This window comes from Notolepis coatsorum (assembly GCF_963971535.1).
Source record: "Notolepis coatsorum genome assembly, chromosome: 8".
Taxonomy (NCBI): Eukaryota; Metazoa; Chordata; class Actinopteri; order Aulopiformes; family Paralepididae; genus Notolepis; species Notolepis coatsorum.
Genome location: NC_140172.1, coordinates 10174885 through 10196871, shown reverse-complemented (window position 1 = coordinate 10196871; position 21987 = coordinate 10174885). Strand labels below are relative to the sequence as shown.

General features: G+C 43.5%; 1 protein-coding gene across 1 annotated transcript in view; it reads left to right on the top strand.

The window, feature by feature from the left end:
• The window catches only part of LOC311233285 (uncharacterized protein), a 65775-nt gene extending 43994 nt beyond the window's left edge, over window positions 1–21781 (top strand). Inside the window, exons 5-7 of the mRNA XM_084320228.1 lie at window positions 4421–4594; window positions 9783–9956; window positions 19462–21781. Coding sequence (XP_084176354.1) covers window positions 4421–4594; window positions 9783–9956; window positions 19462–20355 — 1242 coding nt within the window. The 3' untranslated portion in view covers window positions 20356–21781. The remainder of the gene's footprint in view (window positions 1–4420; window positions 4595–9782; window positions 9957–19461) is intronic.
• Window positions 21782–21987: the final 206 nt, after the last annotated feature.

The window sequence follows — 21987 nt, the reverse complement described above, 5'->3', positions numbered from 1 at the left end:
CCGCAACATGGTTTGGTCCACCCCCCCCATCCGGCCATTTAGGACCGATCAGTCACAGCTGCTCTGTTTGCCCAGAGTGGGGATGGCTGGCTGCAGAGTTGTAGAAAACAAACAATGAACAACATGCATGCACTTAACCATGTAAGTCAAATAATAAAGAATGGATATGATATCAGTACGCAAGTCTGTGTCGTGTGTCATTATGTGAAATAGAAATTGTGTATGTGTATCACGAATGTAAACGTGTACAAACAATACGGTTAACATGTGCGGGTGCGGTGCACAGACGTATCCGTCACACGTACGATCTCGAGTTTGGCGCTGGTGAGGCCCTCAACATTGAGTTGGAGCACTGGTAGGCCGCGGTTTTCGACGGCCGGTATGACCGCCCGTCCCGAGTAGGACGCTCCACCGTACCTTGGCCTGCCTGCTGGACTGGTATGAAGGAACTACAGGATTATACGTGACACACAATACAAATGAACATGAGCATAAGAAAGACGGATTCAGAACATTGACCGGGAGCTCTGAGGCCGTCCACAGAACGAATGTTGGACTTAAATAGTGCGCACTTTGCCACTAGGGGGAGCCCTCTCACTAGGAGAGCCATTACTCCTCACCCTTCCAACGGGGAACAGAGGGATACAACTAAGATCCTCTAACACCATTCAGGGCTCTACGCTAACCTTTTTCCCAAGGAGCACATCTGCTCCTAAATGAAAAAATTTAGGAGCACACAAAGAAATTTAGGAGCACAGTGAAAATATTTCAAGTAACAGAGTTTATTGGGGGATATGGGGGAGTTCTATGGGCTTCACTCAGGGGGGGGAATGTCGCGGGAGGGCGGCCATCGTTTCCGCGGTTTGGCCCGGGAGAGGGGGGTCTTGAATGTTGTGGGGTCGTTGTGCGTGGGGTGGGGTGCTTGGTGACATCGGAGGTAGCGGGCTTGGCTTGGTGGGGGGGATTACCACACCTCGCTCCTCTACTGAGCCTGGCCCAATTAAATTCAAGGGACCCGTGTCGCTGAGTGCTCGGCCCCGCGTGGGACGCGTCTATACTTTCCACAAGCAACTTGTCCTTCCGCGTTCCCGTTTTGCGCTCTGATTGGCCACGCTCCTACGCTATTACGCCCCCCCTCGTAAGTAGAGAGTCGCCATTGCACTCAACCGATTCATTCAACAGGAAGCGATTTGCGAGTACAATACACCATCAGGCCAGAGTGGATAAAGAAATGCTCCAGAAATGAATATGCGTAGGGGAAGGCTTAACGAGTCAGCGCGAGAGCGCACACACAAAAGCACACACGCATGATATCTGATTTATTAATGCCAAATAATGGATGACGACCGCAATTGGCACTTGAAAAGTGTAAATGATGGATTAGTTAGTAACAATTGCTTGTATAGCTTGTTTAGCTTGTATAGCTCAACTGGTTAGTCCCCTGCCTGTGGACCATATGGTCCCCGGTTCGAATCTCTTGGATACTTCTTTTTTGTCTGTAACGTTAATTTATCCACTCTGGTTGATAAGATAAGATATTCCTTTATTGATCCCCTTGGGGTAATTCAGGCATCATAGCAGCATGGGGGGGGGGGGGTACACAGGTAGTGAAAACAACACAAGCAGTGTAAACAAATAAGTCAATAGAATTGACTATCTAACCAACTGAAATATACAGTATTCACAGTATCACAGTATTCACTTAAGGTGCAGTATGCATAATGTGGTGTTATTGTCCTTTTTGGGACACCAGAGTGGATAGATTATTTAACGTTACGGGGGGGGGAAAGTAAGCAAGAGATTCGAACCGGGGACCATATGGTTCACAGGCAGGGCACTAACCAGTTGAGCTATACAAGCTGTCATGAATTGTTACTGACTAATCCATCATTTACACTTTTCAAGTGCCAATTGCGGTCGTCGTCCATTATTTGGCATTAATAAATCGGATATCATGCGTGTGTGCTTTTGTGTGTGCGCTCCCACTCTGGTTGGATGGTGTATTGTGTTGAATGAATCGGTTGAGTGTAATGCCGACTCTCTACTTACGTAGATAACTGGCATAGATAAGGGGGGCGTAATAGCGTAGGAGCGCAGCCAATCAGAGCGCAAAACGGGAACACGGAAGGACAATTTGCTTGTGGAAAGTATAGACGCGCGTGGGAGGGACCTGGGATATGGGGAGCCCTATTTCTAGGGGTGAATGGCGGGAGGGGGCGGCCCCTCTTATGGGGGTCTGGGCGGCTGAACGTAGCCATATTAATTCAAGGGGCCCATGTAGGGCTGGGCGATAAAACGATAACGATAACTATCGCGATGAATTATTTCCTCGAAATAAACATGAAACGTGGTCGCAAAGTTTCGATATATCGATTTTCCAAGCTTGGATATGAGCACGCACTAACAACCAATCGGTGAAGGAGATGGCCGAGAGCGAAGGAGACCCGGAAGGAGACCCAGGGGTAGGACTCACTCAACAACATGGCTTGCTAGGCTAATTAGCTTGCACGGCGATGTTTTATATATTTACGTGCAGAGTATGTGTGTGGCGTGAATTCTGAGGCCACGTTTATAGTAGTGTGGGCTATACAGTGGACGTCGTTTCAATATATTGTGGCGGAAGAGAGTATTTTAGTGTCATATTTAGCACATTGTCATGGAATACACCGCTTAGAAGCAACAGGCTGGCTAGGCTAATTAGCTTGCACGGCGATGTTTTATATATTTACGTGCAGAGTATGTGTGTGGTGTGAATTCTGAGGCCACGTTTATAGTAGTGTGGACTATACAGTGGACGTCGTTTCAATATATTGTGGCGGAAGAGAGTATTTTAGTGTCATATTTATTACATTGTCATGAGATATTCCGCTTGTCGGCTAACGTGCGCGGACTGATGACGACATCAACTCGACTCGAGACATTCACTCAACAACAAGGCTTGCTAGGCTAATTAGCTTGCACGGCGATGTTTTATATATTTACGTGCAGAGTATGTGTGTGGCGTGAATTCTGAGGTCACGTTTATAGTAGTGTGGGCTATACAGTGGACGTCGTTTCAATATATTGTGGCGGAAGAGAGTATTTTAGTGTCATATTTATTACATTGTCATGAGATATTCCGCTTGTCGGCTAACTGCTAACGTGCGCGGACTGATGACGACATCAACTCGACTCGAGACATTCGCAGCAGCATAAGAAGTTATTATTAAACTTGACAGACATTATATCGACGATAATTATCGATATCGAATTATATGAAAATAATTTTATAATTTTATCGCGATAACGTTTTTGGTCATATCGCCCATCCCTAGGCCCATGTTTGTATACTGTTGTGTTATTGATGTTATTGTAGGTATTGTCTAAGTGTTGTATGTCTGTAAATGTGGATAGAAATGTAAGTAAAAAAGAAAAAAGCCAATTGCGCAGTCGTTTAATATTGGCATGAAGAAATCAGATGTCATGCTAATATGTCATGTTCTACAGTAGGACGTGCTACTATGATACCCAATAAAACAAGTAATTCGAATAATAGAAGCCTACTTTGCTGGAATGATTAATTTAGAACGTGTACAATCAAGGTTTCCGTTAGAAAATATTGGGGCCGGTCTCCGTGTCCTGGAAGATTTCAATCTCCCGGACAAATGTGAGAAATTCCAGTCAGTTTATTGAGCTTAAAAACAATTGATAGGCAGGCTATATAAAGAATGACATCCTCAAGGCATGTAGATTTATAATATTTTAACTTAAAACTAGGCTACTTTTGCGTATACAGTCATTAATATATTCTAAATAAAATAAGTCCCTCGAGACTCCGTGCTGCTGCTGACTTGAAATCAAATAGGTGTCTGTGGGCAGTCGGCCAGACATTACACAGCAGTCTGTTATCACATTTTTATGAGCTAAAGAATTCCGTTATATTGGACATTTGTATTAATTATATCAAGCGAAGAACTGAGAAATTTGGCAGAGAGAGACGGCAACATTATCGTGGGGTTCAACGTTGCGTGATCGCTGAAACCAATGACAATCTCCACCTCCCAACGAAGCGATAAAAACGAATCCCAATAGTATGCAACTGCAGAGCCACAGAGCCAGCGGCGCTATCAGGTCCGGTCTGGGGACCGCTCAGCAGCGCCACCCACCCAATGGCTGAATTGCCAATGGCTGAATTGGAGTATTGCACTGTGAGCTCTGCGGCTCTGCAGTTGCATGCTTCTCGCTAATCCAGCAACAAGCTCCCGCCCCGCCATTCTCATCAGCAAACCACAGGTCACGAGGGAATTATTTTCACAGGACATTATGACCGGAGATATTTAAATATGTCGGACTTCAACAGATTTCCCCGGTAAAAAAAACTGTAATTACCGGACAACGGAAACCCTGTGTACAATACATCTGTGTGTTTGTGTGTGCACAGGTGGACCAGAACCGAGAGACGAGGACAAGGAGAGGAGGACGGGAGGAGGAAAAGAGGGGACCTGAACCGATTCAAAGCAGATCAACTATGAAGAACGACAAAGGGACACGAGAAAGGGGCATGAAGGACCACGGTGATCCGAATAAAGATACAAGACAAAATCAACGTGGAAAAGTACCCAATACAAGCATACACACAGGGGACCTGGGGATGAGAATAGATGCAACAGAGGAAAGATAATTGAACAGTTACCCCAAGAAGTATAAAACTATAACACCAGAATTGGGAATAATTAACACTATGATTTACAATACACACGTTACAGACAAACTATTTGAAATTTATTTTAAAAAGGGACACGCTGATTAGGAAACATATTGGGGAATAATACACTTCTTTCATGTAACGTCAGAGGTCCAACTCTATCTTGTAGCCATGCCCTTAACTCTGGTCCCACATCAAAGAGGCTGGCTTCCGAGGGTGGTTTGTATAGGGGGCAGATGGTCAGGATGTGGTCAATAGCACCACCGCTGCCCCATTGGAATCAGCCAGGTGACGTACAATCTCGAGTTTGGCGCTGGTGAGGCCCTCGACATTGAGTTGGAGCACTGGTAGGCCGCGGTTTTCGACGGCCGGTATGACCGCCCGTCCTGAGTAGGACGCTCCACCGTACCTTGGCCTGCCTGCTGGACTGGTATGAAGGAACTACAGGATTATACGTGACACACAATACAAATGAACATGAGCATAAGAAAGACGGATTCAGAACATTGACCGGGAGCTCTGAGGCCGTCCACAGAACGAATGTTGGACTTAAATAGTGCGCACTTTGCCACTAGGGGGAGCCCTCTCACTAGGAGAGCCATTACTCCTCACCCTTCCAACGGGGAACAGAGGGATACAACTAAGATCCTCTAACACCATTCAGGGCTCTACGCTAACCTTTTTCCCAAGGAGCACATCTGCTCCTAAATGAAAAAATTTAGGAGCACACAAAGAAATTTAGGAGCACCCAAAAATATTTAGGAGCACAGTGAAAATATTTCAAGTAACAGAGTTTATTGGGGGATATGGGGGAGTTCTATGGGCTTAACTCAGGGGGGGGGAATGTCGGGGGAGGGGCGCCATCGTTTCCGCGGTTTGGCCCGGGAGAGGGGGGTCTTGAATGTTGTGGGGTCGTTGTGCGTGGGGTGGGGTGCTTGGTGACATCGGAGGTAGCGGGCTTGGCTTGGTGGGGGGGATTACCACCCCTCGCTCCTCTACTGAGCCTGGCCCAATTAAATTCAAGGGACCCGTGTCGCTGTCGCTGAGTGCTCGGCCCCGCGTGGGACGCGTCTATACTTTCCACAAGCAACTTGTCCTTCCGCGTTCCCGTTTTGCGCTCTGATTGGCCACGCTCCTACGCTATTACGCCCCCCCTCGTAAGTAGAGAGTCGCCATTGCACTCAACCGATTCATTCAACAGGAAGCGATTTGCGAGTACAATACACCATCAGGCCAGAGTGGATAAAGAAATGCTCCAGAAATGAATATGCGTAGGGGAAGGCTTAACGAGTCAGCGCGAGAGCGCACACACAAAAGCACACACGCATGATATCTGATTTATTAATGCCAAATAATGGATGACGACCGCAATTGGCACTTGAAAAGTGTAAATGATGGATTAGTTAGTAACAATTGCTTGTATAGCTTGTTTAGCTTGTATAGCTCAACTGGTTAGTCCCCTGCCTGTGGACCATATGGTCCCCGGTTCGAATCTCTTGGATACTTCTTTTTTGTCTGTAACGTTAATTTATCCACTCTGGTTGATAAGATAAGATATTCCTTTATTGATCCCCTTGGGGTAATTCAGGCATCATAGCAGCATGGGGGGGGGGGTACACAGGTAGTGAAAACAACACAAGCAGTGTAAACAAATAAGTCAATAGAATTGACTATCTAACCAACTGAAATATACAGTATTCACAGTATCACAGTATTCACTTAAGGTGCAGTATGCATAATGTGGTGTTATTGTCCTTTTTGGGACACCAGAGTGGATAGATTATTTAACGTTACGGGGGGGGGAAAGTAAGCAAGAGATTCGAACCGGGGACCATATGGTTCACAGGCAGGGCACTAACCAGTTGAGCTATACAAGCTGTCATGAATTGTTACTGACTAATCCATCATTTACACTTTTCAAGTGCCAATTGCGGTCGTCGTCCATTATTTGGCATTAATAAATCGGATATCATGCGTGTGTGCTTTTGTGTGTGCGCTCCCACTCTGGTTGGATGGTGTATTGTGTTGAATGAATCGGTTGAGTGTAATGCCGACTCTCTACTTACGTAGATAACTGGCATAGATAAGGGGGGCGTAATAGCGTAGGAGCGCAGCCAATCAGAGCGCAAAACGGGAACACGGAAGGACAATTTGCTTGTGGAAAGTATAGACGCGCGTGGGAGGGACCTGGGATATGGGGAGCCCTATTTCTAGGGGTGAATGGCGGGAGGGGGCGGCCCCTCTTATGGGGGTCTGGGCGGCTGAACGTAGCCATATTAATTCAAGGGGCCCATGTAGGGCTGGGCGATAAAACGATAACGATAACTATCGCGATGAATTATTTCCTCGAAATAAACATGAAACGTGGTCGCAAAGTTTCGATATATCGATTTTCCAAGCTTGGATATGAGCACGCACTAACAACCAATCGGTGAAGGAGATGGCCGAGAGCGAAGGAGACCCGGAAGGAGACCCAGGGGTAGGACTCACTCAACAACATGGCTTGCTAGGCTAATTAGCTTGCACGGCGATGTTTTATATATTTACGTGCAGAGTATGTGTGTGGCGTGAATTCTGAGGCCACGTTTATAGTAGTGTGGGCTATACAGTGGACGTTGTTTCAATATATTGTGGCGGAAGAGAGTATTTTAGTGTCATATTTATTACATTGTCATGTAGGCCTGCCGCGATAAGCAATAAATCGATTAATTGCCGCAATAATTAAAATTAATGCAATGATTTTGACGGGCGCGATTAATTGCTATTTGCGCGTTTGTTTTAATGAGGCGGAACCAGTGCCCATTGTCAGTCACTGTCCGTGTTGGGAGGCGGGCCGCTGGCTTTACTACAGAGCAGAGAGCACAGCACAGGAGCTCCGTGGGGCAACACCACATAGCTTAACTACATTTCTCAATAGTGTTGCTCCTTTTAACCAAGTAGCGTTATTTGTAGTGTAACGTTAGCGTTTTAACGTTAGTAGCTAACGTTAAAACTAACTTAAAGTTAGTTGTTCACCAACAATCTCAACATTTGTTTTATCATTAGCTCATGTCGATCTACTAGTAGCATCAGCAAGCTAACGTTAGCTGGCCCCAGTCCACTAGCAGCATGTCGATCTACCAGCAGCATCAGCAAGCTAACGTTAGCTGGCCCCAGTCCACTAGCAGCATGTCGATCTACCAGCAGCATCAGCAAGCTAACGTTAGCTGGCCCCAGCCCATTAGCAGCATGTCGAAGTAGTAGTAGCATCAGCAAGCTAACGTTAGCTGGCCCCAGTCCACCAGCAGCATCAGCAAGCTAGGATAATAACAACAATACTTCCGGTCCGGTCGGTGGGCTTCAAAATAAAAGTCTAAAACACCGGAAAAGACGGAGCGGTGGGCTTCAAAATAAAAGTTTTGGGAAATAAATTTCTCAAAAAAAAATTCTCTAACCGGTCGCAATAATATCGCTTATCGTGATATTTTCGGGGGCAATTAATCGCCCAGCAAAATTTGTTATCGTGGCAGGCCTATTGTCATGAGATATTCCGCTTGTCGGCTAACTGCTAACGTGCGCGGACTGATGACGACATCAACTCGACTCGAGACATTCACTCAACAACAAGGCTTGCTAGGCTAATTAGCTTGCACGGCGATGTTTTATATATTTACGTGCAGAGTATGTGTGTGGCGTGAATTCTGAGGCCACGTTTATAGTAGTGTGGGCTATACAGTGGACGTCGTTTCAATATATTGTGGCGGAAGAGAGTATTTTAGTGTCATATTTATTACATTGTCATGAGATATTCCGCTTGTCGGCTAACTGCTAACGTGCGCAGACTGATGACGACATCAACTCGACTCGAGACATTCGCAGCAGCATAAGAAGTTAATTAAACTTGACAGACATTATATCGACGATAATTATCGATATCGAATTATATGAAAATAATTTTATAATTTTATCGCGATAACGTTTTTGGTCATATCGCCCAGCCCTAGGCCCATGTTTGTATACTGTTGTGTTATTGATGTTATTGTAGGTATTGTCTAAGTCTTGTATGTCTGTAAATGTGGATAGAAATGTAAGTAAACAAAAAAAAAAAAAAAAAAAAGCCAATTGCGCAGTCGTTTAATATTGGCATGAAGAAATCAGATGTCATGCTAATATGTCATGTTCTACAGTAGGACGTGCTACTATGATACCCAATAAAACAAGTAATTCGAATAATAGAAGCCTACTTTGCTGGAATGATTCATTTAGAACGTGTACAATCAAGGTTTCCGTTAGAAAATATTGGGGCCGGTCTCCGTGTCCTGGAAGATTTCAATCTCCCGGACAAATGTGAGAAATTCCGGTCAGTTTATTGAGCTTAAAAACAATTGATAGGCAGGCTATATAAAGAATGACATCCTCGAGGCATGTAGATTTATAATATTTTAACTTAAAACTAGGCTACTTTTGCGTATACAGTCATTAATATATTCTAAATAAAATAAGTCCCTCGAGACTCCGTGCTGCTGCTGACTTGAAATCAAATAGGTGTCTGTGGGCAGTCGGCCAGACATTACACAGCAGTCTGTTATCACATTTTTATGAGCTAAAGAATTCCGTTATATTGGACATTTGTATTAATTATATCAAGCGAAGAACTGAGAAATTTGGCAGAGAGAGACGGCAACATTATCGTGGGGTTCAACGTTGCGTGATCGCTGAAACCAATGACAATCTCCACCTCCCAACGAAGCGATAAAAACGAATCCCAATAGTATGCAACTGCAGAGCCACAGAGCCAGCGGCGCTATCAGGTCCGGTCTGGGGACCGCTCAGCAGCGCCACCCACCCAATGGCTGAATTGCCAATGGCTGAATTGGAGTATTGCACTGTGAGCTCTGCGGCTCTGCAGTTGCATGCTTCTCGCTAATCCAGCAACAAGCTCCTGCCCCGCCATTCTCATCAGCAAACCACAGGTCACGAGGGAATTATTTTTACAGGACATTATGACCGGAGATATTTAAATATGTCGGACTTCAACAGATTTCCCCGGTAAAAAAAACTAATTACCGGACAACGGAAACCCTGTGTACAATACATCTGTGTGTTTGTGTGTGCACAGGTGGACCAGAACCGAGAGACGAGGACAAGGAGAGGAGGACGGGAGGAGGAAAAGAGGAGACCTGAACCGATTCAAAGCAGATCAACTATGAAGAACGACAAAGGGACACGAGAAAGGGGCATGAAGGACCACGGTGATCCGAATAAAGATACAAGACAAAATCAACGTGGAAAAGTACCCAATACAAGCATACACACAGGGGACCTGGGGATGAGAATAGATGCAACAGAGGAAAGATAATTGAACAGTTACCCCAAGAAGTATAAAACTATAACACCAGAATTGGGAATAATTAACACTATGATTTACAATACACACGTTACAGACAAACTATTTGAAATTTATTTTAAAAAGGGACACGCTGATTAGGAAACATACTGGGGAATAATACACTTCTTTCGTGTAACGTCAGAGGTCCAACTCTATCTTGTAGCCATGCCCTTAACTCTGGTCCCACATCAAAGAGGCTGGCGTCCGAGGGTGGTTTGTATAGGGGGCAGATGGTCAGGATGTGGTCAATAGCACCACCGCTGCCCCATTGGAATCAGCCAGGTGACGTACAATCTCGAGTTTGGCACTGGTGAGGCCCTCGACATTGAGTTGGAGCACTGGTAGGCCGCGGTTTTCGACGGCCGGTATGACCGCCCGTCCTGAGTAGGACGCTCCACCGTACCTTGGCCTGCCTGCTGGACTGGTATGAAGGAACTACAGGATTATACGTGACACACAATACAAATGAACATGAGCATAAGAAAGACGGATTCAGAACATTGACCGGGAGCTCTGAGGCCGTCCACAGAACGAATGTTGGACTTAAATAGTGCGCACTTTGCCACTAGGGGGAGCCCTCTCACTAGGAGACCCATTACTCCTCACCCTTCCAACGGGGAACAGAGGGATACAACTAAGATCCTATATTTAAATATGTCGGACTTCAACAGATTTCCCTGGTAAAAAAAACAGTAATTACCGGACAACGGAAACCCTGTGTACAATACATCTGTGTGTTTGTGTGTGCTTGCGCGCGGAGGCTCACTAAGCTTTTCTCCATGCATATTTATTTCTGGAGCATTTCTTTATCCACTCTGGTTGGATGGTGTATTGTACTTGTCAGGAGGACGACGCAAAGACGTCAGCCACGGGGGTCTCCATCTTGTAAAACAGTTGTTGTTGTAGGTGGGTTTTTGTTTTTTGTTTACCTGCATGGTTCAAGGAGGGTCTCCAGCTTCTGGGTTTTTTCCCCACTCTGCTGTAGTCAACATGGTTAGCTTGTGCCTCTGGTTGGTTAGAGTAGCCTTCACAGCCTCTTGGTTCTTCAGGAGACTAGAGATCATAAAGGGTGTTGAATTCCACCTTGTGGAAACTGTATCAGTGGCTCTTTCCCGCCCAAGTACGGTTTGCTGCTGGTGTAGTTAATCCATATTGGCAGGGCTGTGTTTAAAGTGACCTACAATCTTGCAACACTTTGCCAATCCAATCGACTTTATTTATATAGCACATTTAAAACAACAAAGTTGACCAAAGTGCTGTACAAGTCCAAAAACATAGGATAAAACATAAAACATAAAATGTAATAAAAGCACATAATAAAACAGTACAATGTGTCGCATAAAAAAAGGCCAATCTCTCAAAAACGGTTTAAAAAACAAAAGCCAGAGCAAATAAGTGTGTTTTGAGGCGTGATTTAAACACCTGCAGAGTGGGGGCCTGCCTAACATGCAGTGGCAGCTCATTCCAGAGCTTTGGGGCTGCCACTGCAAAAGCACGGTCCCCCCTAAGCTTCAGCCTGGAGTTTGGAACGGCCAAGAGGAGCTGGTCAGAGGACCTGCTGTCACCAAGGCAAACAGTGATGGCCCTCTGCAACATGTGAGCAACACACGGCATGTGCTGGAAAGTTAGCTGTCTTGCTGCAGTGATCATGGTTCGGGCGCTGTTTGTTCCGAGTGTGGTGACCTTTTGTTGAACGTCCCAGGCCTCTGCCACAGACAGAAGATCATCTGTTTGTTTTCTGGATGTTAAGGCAAATGACTGAAGATGCCATTCCCTGTCAATCATGTGTGCAGTCACACCGATGTAATTTGAATTGCTCACCGAGGTCCAGTGATCCCCAGTCAGAGCAACACACTCTTTTGCTTCTTTTTCAGTGTTCATAAAGCTGCTGTATTCTCTTGGACATTGTCTTTCTGCACGGCAATTTATATGTTGTGTCAGACGATGCCATCTGCAGCACATTTTCTAGCCCCTTATCTTCGACCACCGAAAGTGGTCTACAGTCCACGGCAATCCAGCAGTGAGTTAGTTCATTTGTTACACTTGGTCTGACAATTTTATTTATTTTTACAAATTATATATATATATTTTTTTTATAATATTTTTGTTCTCACTTTTTCTGTTATTTTTTTTGTGCTCCCATCCCAATTTAGTCGTTATGCCAATTCCCTTCCTGGTCGTTGCGTGCATTGCCCCACTGTCGGCCTAGGGAGGGTGTAGAACAGGGGTCTCAAACTCGCGGCCCGGGATGATATTTTGCGGCCCCCTACTTGACATCAAAGTTTAGTGTTAATGCGGCCCGCGCGCAACTTGTTGCCGAGTCGTTGCGCGAGTTAGAAGTTTTATTTATTTGATCACTTAGCGCAGGCTCATGACAGCAACGTTACGTTAGTGACTTGGTTGAAACGTGATTCCGGAGTGATATCAAGTAAAGTGGCAGGCAAATGCATCCTCGCTATCTCCTCTGCGAGCAGTGCTGCACTGCCACTGTCTGTCTGTGTACGGGTCTGGTCCAATCACATTCAGCGTCCCGTCAGAGTTTCTCCCCCCCACCCACAGTCTGCGAATCAGAGGCAGAGTAGGGCGGGTCTTCACGGAATGCGTGTCGTCTCTTCAGTCAGAGCAGAGAGTTGACAGCGCATCTACAGTAGCCTCGCTCCCAGTTTTTGTTAAACGGAGTGCGTTGCGGTGGCGATTGAATGGAACTCGGTTGACTCAGATCATCTTTAGCCTCGTAGGCATATTTATTTCTCAGGCGAAACGCGGTCGTGGTGCCGCTATATATATATATCAACAACAATCAATAACAAATAATAGACCGGAACAGGAATGTGAAGGAGACGTCAGTGACGTCATGTACTGGACATACTACATCGCCCTCTGTAGAACACAAATGAGTAAGGGCGCACATAATAATAATACATTTAACAGTTTTATCTCTGTGAGATAAATGTAGCTAGTTTCGCCAGCAGGCAACAGAAAAATAAGCCATTCTCTCTCTCTGATGCATACATAATAAAATAATGTATGACTGAAGTGATGGAGACCATGTTTGAAGGCAAACAAAAGCAAATCCCCCTCAGATCGCACAGCAACCAGAATAACTGAAATACTGGCTGGTGATTTGATTAAACAGCTTTGTGATAGAATAAAAAAAGATGCACAGTGCATTTCCATAGCTGCATGTGGATGAGTCCACTGACACCACTGAGAAGCCTATGTTCTGAAGAACCGTTCATGTTCTGAAGAACCGTTAATGTTCTGAAATGTTATTGCTAAATATTGAGAAGATTGGATCAGTTTGTACTTTTTTTTTGAATACTTGAAACTCTTTTTTTGTGGAATATTTGATGCGGCCCATCCTCATCCAGACTCTACCTCCAGTGGCCCCCAGGTAAATTGAGTTTGAGACCCCTGGTGTAGAACTACCACATGCCTCCTCCGATACATGTGGAGTCAGCCAGCCGCTTTTTTTTTTTTTTTTCTTTTTTTGATCTTTTTCCCCCTCCATTTTCCTCCGATTTTCTCCCATCCCAATGTTAGTCGTATGCCAATTCCCAATCCCCTTCCTGGTCGCTGCGCACTTACCCCCCACAGTCAGATCATCTGGGAGAGTGGAGGCTATCACGTGCTTCCTCTGACACACGTCCAGCCAATCAACCGCTTCTTTTCACCTGGCAGCGCGGATCCTCCCTGAGAGGGTGTAGCGTGTGGAAGGATCACACTATCCCCCTCAGGTCCTATCCGCGCTTAGCAGGCGCCCCGACCGAACTGTAGGAGTCGCTGTTTACAACGACCCGGACCCGCCCCGCCAGCTTCTCCCACCCTCTAATACAGCCAATTGTATTAGTGTGAACGGCCAGCCAAGCTGGTGACAACCCCGGAGCTGTGAGCTGGATTCGAACAGGCGAATCCAGCTCACAGCTCCGGGGTTGGTGACGAACGCAATCTCCGCTACGCCACCTAACCGCCCCACCCCCAGCCGCTTCTTTTCACCTGACAGCGAGGACTCTCACTGGAGGAATGTAATGCGTGCGGAGGTTCACACTATTTCCCCCCAATCCCTTCCCTGCTGAACAGGCGCCGCGACCGACCAGTAGGAACCGCAGTTTACAACAACCAGGACACACATACCCCGCCGGCTTCCCACCCACTAACACTGCCAATTGTGTTAGTAGCAGGGACCGAAACTAAAGCCTGCCACCCGCCAGGGGCGCTCAGTTTTTACCTTTGGCGCTTGACACTTAGAGGGCTGCCCGCCGTGTGGCGTGTAATCAATCAAGTTCATAACGATACTCTTATTTTGAAAATCTGTGCGGGTCTCATTTCCGCCCCAAGCGCATCTCCAGTCATAATATAGATGGCTCCGGCAGTTAGCAACATTAGGTTCGTATGATACTCTTATTTTGAAAGAAACCGTGGCAACGAGTCATATCCGCCCAGCCCTGCAGCGGGATACTATTGGCTAAGGGCTTCTGCTCGCAGTGCTCGTGTCAAGTCAACACAGAGGCAGTCTGCTCTAGTCTAGAAGAGCGGACCTCCATGAGCTACCGTTACTGTTTAACCAATGACCCAGTCAACTATTCACTTTTAGTTTAATACATGACAAGGCATTGTCTAACGGTATCTAGCTGGCTAGCTACTGATAGCTGCTGATATCAACAAATGCTCCAGCAATAGTCGACTCGAGTGCATAATACCTCCGTTCCCTCGTTAGCTAGCTCACGTTAGCTAGCTCACGTTAGATCTATCTGTCCCAGTAAACTAAATTGTCTTAACGTTATCTACCGGGCTAGCAGTAGCTCCTGATATCAATGTCTTATAACATTGATTGAATGCGTATTCTAGCTGAGGGCATGTTGAATGTGATTTGACAAAAGAACCGTAACGTTATACCAATAGGGTCCAGCTGCATCGCCGGAGAATCCTTGCATGCTGAATGTAGGGTCTAGCTGAATATAGGGTCTAGCTGCAGGGCCGGAGAATCCTTGCTGGAGCTGGAGGCTACTCAAGTATACACACAGACAGTGGAGCTGTTTGCAGATAGCGAGCATTTTGACTTATTGCGTGGTGGCGATGTCTCGCAGATAATACAACTACAAGTATGATTATATAATATATATTTTATTTAAAAAAAAAATTATATAAAATATATATATATATATATTTTTTTTTAATCAAAAAAAAATTGGCAGGTAAGAAATATGCTTGGCGGGTAGATTCTTCCCATCTACCCGCCACTGGCCGGTGAGTCAAAAAGTTAATTTCGCTCCCTGGTTAGTAGGGACGACTGACCAAGCCGGAGGTACCGCTGACAGCGGGATTCGATCCCAGAGTCTCTGCAGTGGTAGGCGAGTGCATTCTCCACTGCGCTACCCAGCCGCCTGGTCTGACAAATTTTTGCTCTGAATCCCGTCATCTGGTCTAGTGTGGTTAGGCGACCCTGCTTGCTTGTACTCTGGGTAATGTTAACCTGACCGGTGTTCGATTTAGCTTCTGTGGTAGCTCCAACATGTTTGGCATTTAGGTGATAGTGTAGGCTAGAAATGCTCCGGTGATGGGCAAAGTCTTTGCTGCACAAAGTGCATGCTACCGTTCTCTTATCGACATTTCCATCTGGTTGTTTTTTATATCGAAACATCCCATTCAACGTACCAAGCAACGCAGTCTCAACAGATTTTTCCATGTTGGCTCTAACTCTCTCTCAATGCACGCTGTGCAACTGAATAAATGGTATGCCTGGAACTGGTCCACTGAGAAACATTCTGCAGGGTCTGGAGTGCACAAAGATTAAAGTGCGATAAAATGCCAAATTTTTCTTTATTTCTTAACCTCTTCCACCCGACGGGACCGGTACCGGTCCCAAAATGACATCATGTCATAAATCAATATGTTCTACTCCCCAGAATGTTCTACAAAAGTATCGTTTTTTTTTGTCAAACATATTCAAGTATAAACATCATAACCATGTCACAACAGCATTTATAATGTATATTATCATCAACCATATGTTAGTTTAGGAATAGGTTAAGGTGGAAACCCTTCAATCGTGGGAATTGTAATTTTTTTGCAGCCATTTTGTAGCGGACATCCATAGCTCTGGATCTACATTGGAATTTTTCAAAACTACACTTCGTGAAAGGATCTATGGGGTTCAAGGTTCATAGTGCTGTATGCATTTTTCTAATAACTCTTATTATTCGGGATAATATACCACAAAACGTAATGTTTTGACAAATATTGAAACACAGTTAGTTTCTCTTCCCTATTGTTAGCATGTAGCAACAATTAGATCTGAAATTTGTTTCAAAACTGTTGCACCGTGGTGAAAATAAAAAAGTACAGTAGATTACACTAGATTTCATTATCTGTTCTTATGCACGCCTGGTGATACTAAATCCAAATTGAACTTGGCCATTTGAAAGATAAAATATGTATATATATAAATGTGCGAATTGGCTATAATAAGGTAATTTATAAGCCTGCTATTCTATATTCTATAATAATATTTCAAATTGCATTGGTCCGGATGGGAGAATTCAGTACTGTATCTACAGAACCTTCTGTTTAATCATCTTCCCTTTATTCATTTCCTTATATCTTTTGTACACATGATCTCAAGAAGGTATTGAACGAGATCAGTGGCAGTTTTTAATGTTTGGTCATTATTAGCATGGTGTTATTCACTGTCAAAGATGCAAAGACAAATCATAATTCATATTCCCCGTTGTTTCATCACAATTTAAGCAAGCCTAGTAATAGATACAATATTTCTGACACTGGGAATACATTCACTGAGGTCCATAGATGTCCCTATATACCAAGAATATGCAAATAGACCTTGTAGAAGTGGAGCAATATATACAGTAGACCTTATTATAGCACATTTATGGATTGTGCCAAATCTTATCTTTTAAATGGGCAAGTTCTATTTGGATTTAGTATCACCAGCTGTGCATGAAGAACAGATAATGAAATCTACTGTATGTACAGTAGGTTTCTTATTCTTGCAAGAGTTCAGCCATTTTGAAACTGATTTCAAATCTGGTTGTTGCTAAATGCTCAAAATAGCGGATACAAACTAACTGCGCTCCAATATATGCCAATAACGTTCAGTTTTGTGGTATATTATCCCGAGTAATAAGAGATATTAAAAAAATTCATACAGAAGTAATTTGCTTGAAGTCACCTAGAGGCCTTTAGGAAGTGTATTTTTTATTTTTTTTAAATTCCAACGCTCATTGAAAGCTCTGGATGTCATCTTCAAAATGGCGTCAAAATGACTACAATTACCGACGGTCGCTTATTCAAAATGGCCGACTTTCGCGATCACAACAACACAAAAACGAATACTAAAATCGCACTAATAACACTTTAACCTATTGGTGAACTAACGTATTTATGATAATATACATTATAACTGCTGTTGTGACATGGTTATGATGTTTATACTTGAATACGTTTGAAAATAAAATTCTAATTTTGTCAGACAGTTACATTACCTATTTCCACATGTTTCCAAAATATTTTTTTTTTAAAGCGCTATCCCGTGGTGAATATAAGTATAATTTCAGAATGATCCAGGATAATTCCCGGAAAGGTGAGTAATAGGGCGCTACTTGAATTCTACTATAAGCGTTGGCGTTTCTTGCCTGGACGCGCTACTATTTCCTAATCAAATGTATATACCGTAATTCCTCTAATAGTAACCCCGGCTTGTATTTGTTTCAACTGTAGCGGGTACCAGGCTTGTATTAAGAGGGAGGCCTATATTTCAAATTTTCAAACTGATCATAATGAATAAATCAACATTTTGTGTCAGTTTGAACCCAGTAAAATGTACTGGGTTCATTTATTGAAACCAAGTACTGTATGAAATAGTAAACAGTGCAATTACAGGTGGTCACTGGTCATTTCAACGTTTTCAAAGTGAAATCAAGTAACTAGCTCAGTATGCAGCTCAGTATATTAGTAACCCGGCTTGTATTAGGAGGCCGGCTTATAATTGCTTAGCTCAAGAGCGCACCCGGCCATTAATAGAGACCCGGTTTGTAATTGAGACCCGGTTACTATTAGAGGAATTACGGTAATAGGTATTATGTTTCATCATGAATGCATGAAAGGCGGGGGGGGGGGGTCATTTCTGATACTTTGATTGCCAGTAACGGCATTCGCTTTGAACACAAAACGATGATCAGCTGTATGTGTATAAGAACATTGCACGATCAAGCTGAAATTGACGTCAGATAGTCCTTACCTGTGATCGAGAGTATTCCAAAAATAATATTCCAATTGTTTGATCGCCATCTGGTCCATCTGCTGTCCATCTGGCCCACGACATAACCCACCGCAACATATGCATCTGATGTCCCGTAGACGTTTGGATGCGATCGATTGAACCTCTAGGCTTCCCTCTACTGAAAAACTGCACCCGGAGACAGTTGAGTGTAACACAGGGTCTGGAACAGGGTTTACTGCACTCTCGATACTGCCACCTGGGAGGATCTGGCTGTACTGCACCCTCGGAGTCGCAGTATGCCTTCTAACGGCAACATACGGGTCCCTGACATTGAATAGGATATTAAAATCGACAAACTATTAAAAATACTTAATATTACGTGGCTGGCACTCAACCGCTGGCGAGCAAAAACGTAATATTACTTGGTTGGCACTGAAAGGGTTAATAATGGTCAGCTAACTGCTAGCATCTGCAATGACGTAATTCTCTTCACAATTAAATATTACATTCATTCTCTTCACAATATTACAACCTCTGATAGGTCTATCTTAGCTGTAAAGACATACATTGTCAATGAATTGGTCAAAGACAGACCACTAAAGACTACTATGACAGACAGATATGACCAAATCAACAGAAAAAGGCATCAAGGCTGCAATGCCAACAGTTGTCTTGGTGCTGGGCAGACTGAAATGTTATAGGGTGGCAATATGCTGGATACTATAAGACTTGAAAGAAACAGACAAAAAGTGATCTTAATTCATGATCTTGATCTGATAGACATATTACAAACTAATGATCAATAGGCTACTCTTTGGCTAATCAATACATGGATTAATTGACATGTAATTGATATTGCTAATATAATATCCATTCCATTGAATATATAATTTCAGACTGAATTATCTGTACTAGTGGTCTGTGTACTCTTAATTGCTCCCAAAACAACACAAACTAGGAACAATAATGATATTTTTACAAGGACAGATACAACCACAATGTCATATTGCAGCCAACTGTTCGCCAGGTTTCAATAACCGCCCTTGGAGCAGATTCACTTTTACATCAACAACTACATTTGGAGCATAAAACATTTTTAGAACTTGAGAAATACAAACTGAACGAATGCAAAATCTGAACTCTTCATTGGTGTACTTCTCTCTTCTCCAGGTACAATTGCTGCATTGCTCCCCAACAACAAGCAGAGATATGAATGAGTCAAGGCCTCACTGCTGTGACAAGTGTGGAAAGCGCTTCATCAAAAAGGCTGCTTTTCTAAAACACCAGCGCATTCATACAGGAGAGAAGCCCTGCTGTGACCAGTGTGAGAAGAGCTTCAAGACCTATGGCAACTTAAAGACACACCAGCGCATTCATACAGGAGAGAAGCCTTACTACTGTGACCAGTGTGAGAAGAGCTTCAGTACCTCTGGATCCTTAAAGAGACACCAGCGCTTTCATACAGGCGAGAAGCCCTACCACTGTGACCAATGTGGAGCGCGCTTCAGTGAGTCTGGACACTTAAAAAAACACCAGCGTATTCATACAGGAGAGAAGCCCTACCGCTGTGACCAGTGTGAGAAGAGCTTCAGTAGATATGACAAGATAAAGATACACCAGCGCATTCATACAGGAGAGAAGCCCTACAACTGTGACCAGTGTGAGAAGAGCTTCAAGACCTATGGCAACTTAAAGAGCCACCAGCGCATTCATACAGGAGAGAAGCCCTACAACTGTGACCAGTGTGAGAAGAGCTTCAAGACCTCTGGAGAGTTAATGATACACCAGCGCATTCATACAGGAGAGAAGCCATGCAACTGTGACCAGTGTGAGAAGAGCTTCAGTACCTATGGCAACTTGAAGAAACACCAGCGCATTCATACAGGAGAGAAGCCCTACCACTGTGACCAGTGTGAGAAGAGCTTCAGTCAGTCTGGCAACTTAAAGAGTCACCAGCGCATTCATACAGGAGAGAAGCCCTACCACTGTGACCAATGTGGAGCGCGCTTCAGTGAGTCTGGACACTTAAAAAAACACCAGCGCATTCATACAGGAGAGAAGTGACCAGTGTGAGAAGAGCTTCAGTAGATATGAGAGCTTGTTGGCCCCTGACAGACAGCTTAAAGACACACCAGCACATTCATACAGAAGAGGAACCTTATGGGTAACACATAGGGCCCAAAGGATGCCTGATTATTTTCAATAGAGATTCGATCAAATATGTGCTAAATATAGATGCAAAACAATGCATTTTTAAGTTTTGAAAGATTGCGTCCCTCCCAATTATTCTTTGACATCTGTAAGCTTTGCAATAGGACTCATGAAATACTGCATGTGGTTTAGAGGGGTGGCTCTTAGGTAGAGCAGGGCAGGACGCAGAAAGAAACGATACCCATCTTCCCTAATTTCCCAAAATGTTAGCGTGTTCCTTTAAACACAGTGGTGGGAAGTAATTAAGTATGTTTACTCAAGTATTTGTTGCAGTTTTTGTTCTGATCTAGTCAGCATATACCTTTTGCTTTCTAAAAAATACTGAATGGACAGTAGCCTATTGATTGTAAAATAACTTGCTTATTAACAAGTGATTTAGTTTAAAGATGATTCTGTTGGAAAATGTAACAGTGTTTGGAAAGATCGTTAAGGGTTAGGGTTATAAGCATATTGCTTCTTCCTATTCCTTTTTGGACAAAAGACTGTTGTTTATTATTTTATTTAAATACTTACAGTAACGTAAATACTTACAGTAATGTAAGAAAAAGAAAAGCTACTTTTAACTTTAACCCATTTAATCCTAATGGTCACATTTGTGATACTTTTCGTTTTTTACTTTTACGGCCCGCGGGATGATTCTGACCGGCCCGCGAAAGATTACATGATAATTTAAAAAAAATTCATTTCTTTTTTTTTTTAACTTTTTTCTTTTCATGTCAACGTTCACACGCACAATATACGCTTAGGAGACATGCTCAGAAGATGTTGGTTCTCTTTGGATCCACCTACATATGTGAACAGACATTCTCAGTCATGACGTTTACCAAGTCCAGGTACAGATCCTCTCACTGATGAACATCTGGCAGCTGTGCTTCGCATCTCCACCTCAGACATGCAACCTGACTTTGATGGACTTGTTAAAGCTCAACAGAGACTGGATTTCTCACACTGAATGAAAAAAAAATAACTGAAGAACACTAAAATGTGGAAAATATAACAAGTGAAATGGGACACTTGATTTATTTTTCTTTTTTTTGCACAGTTCTGAAAACATTAAATGTTTAATATAGGCATGTAAAGTAAAAAAGGCTACAAAACTGGGACACTTCTTTACACAGTTCAGTGACATGTTTTGTTTATTTTTGCTATAAGATGATGTGATGTCTTTAGAAAGCTAAGAAAATCCTTGTTTCAATAGTATATGAAACTCAAAATGCCCTTTGTTATTAATGTTTCACATTTTGTTCATCATTTTGGAAATAAATTCTATTTGAATAAATGATATTTTTGAAAGCTAACCTCACCTTTTAATTGCCAAATAATAACATACACTCTTACCAGGGGTCAAAACAATGCCATTTACTGCTTTTTATATAGAAATAAAATGTATATTATGCATAATTGAGTTTGGAATTTTGGCCCAGCCCCCCAACATATTTTCAGTTGCTCATTCGGCCCCCTGGGAAAAATAATTGCCCACCCCTG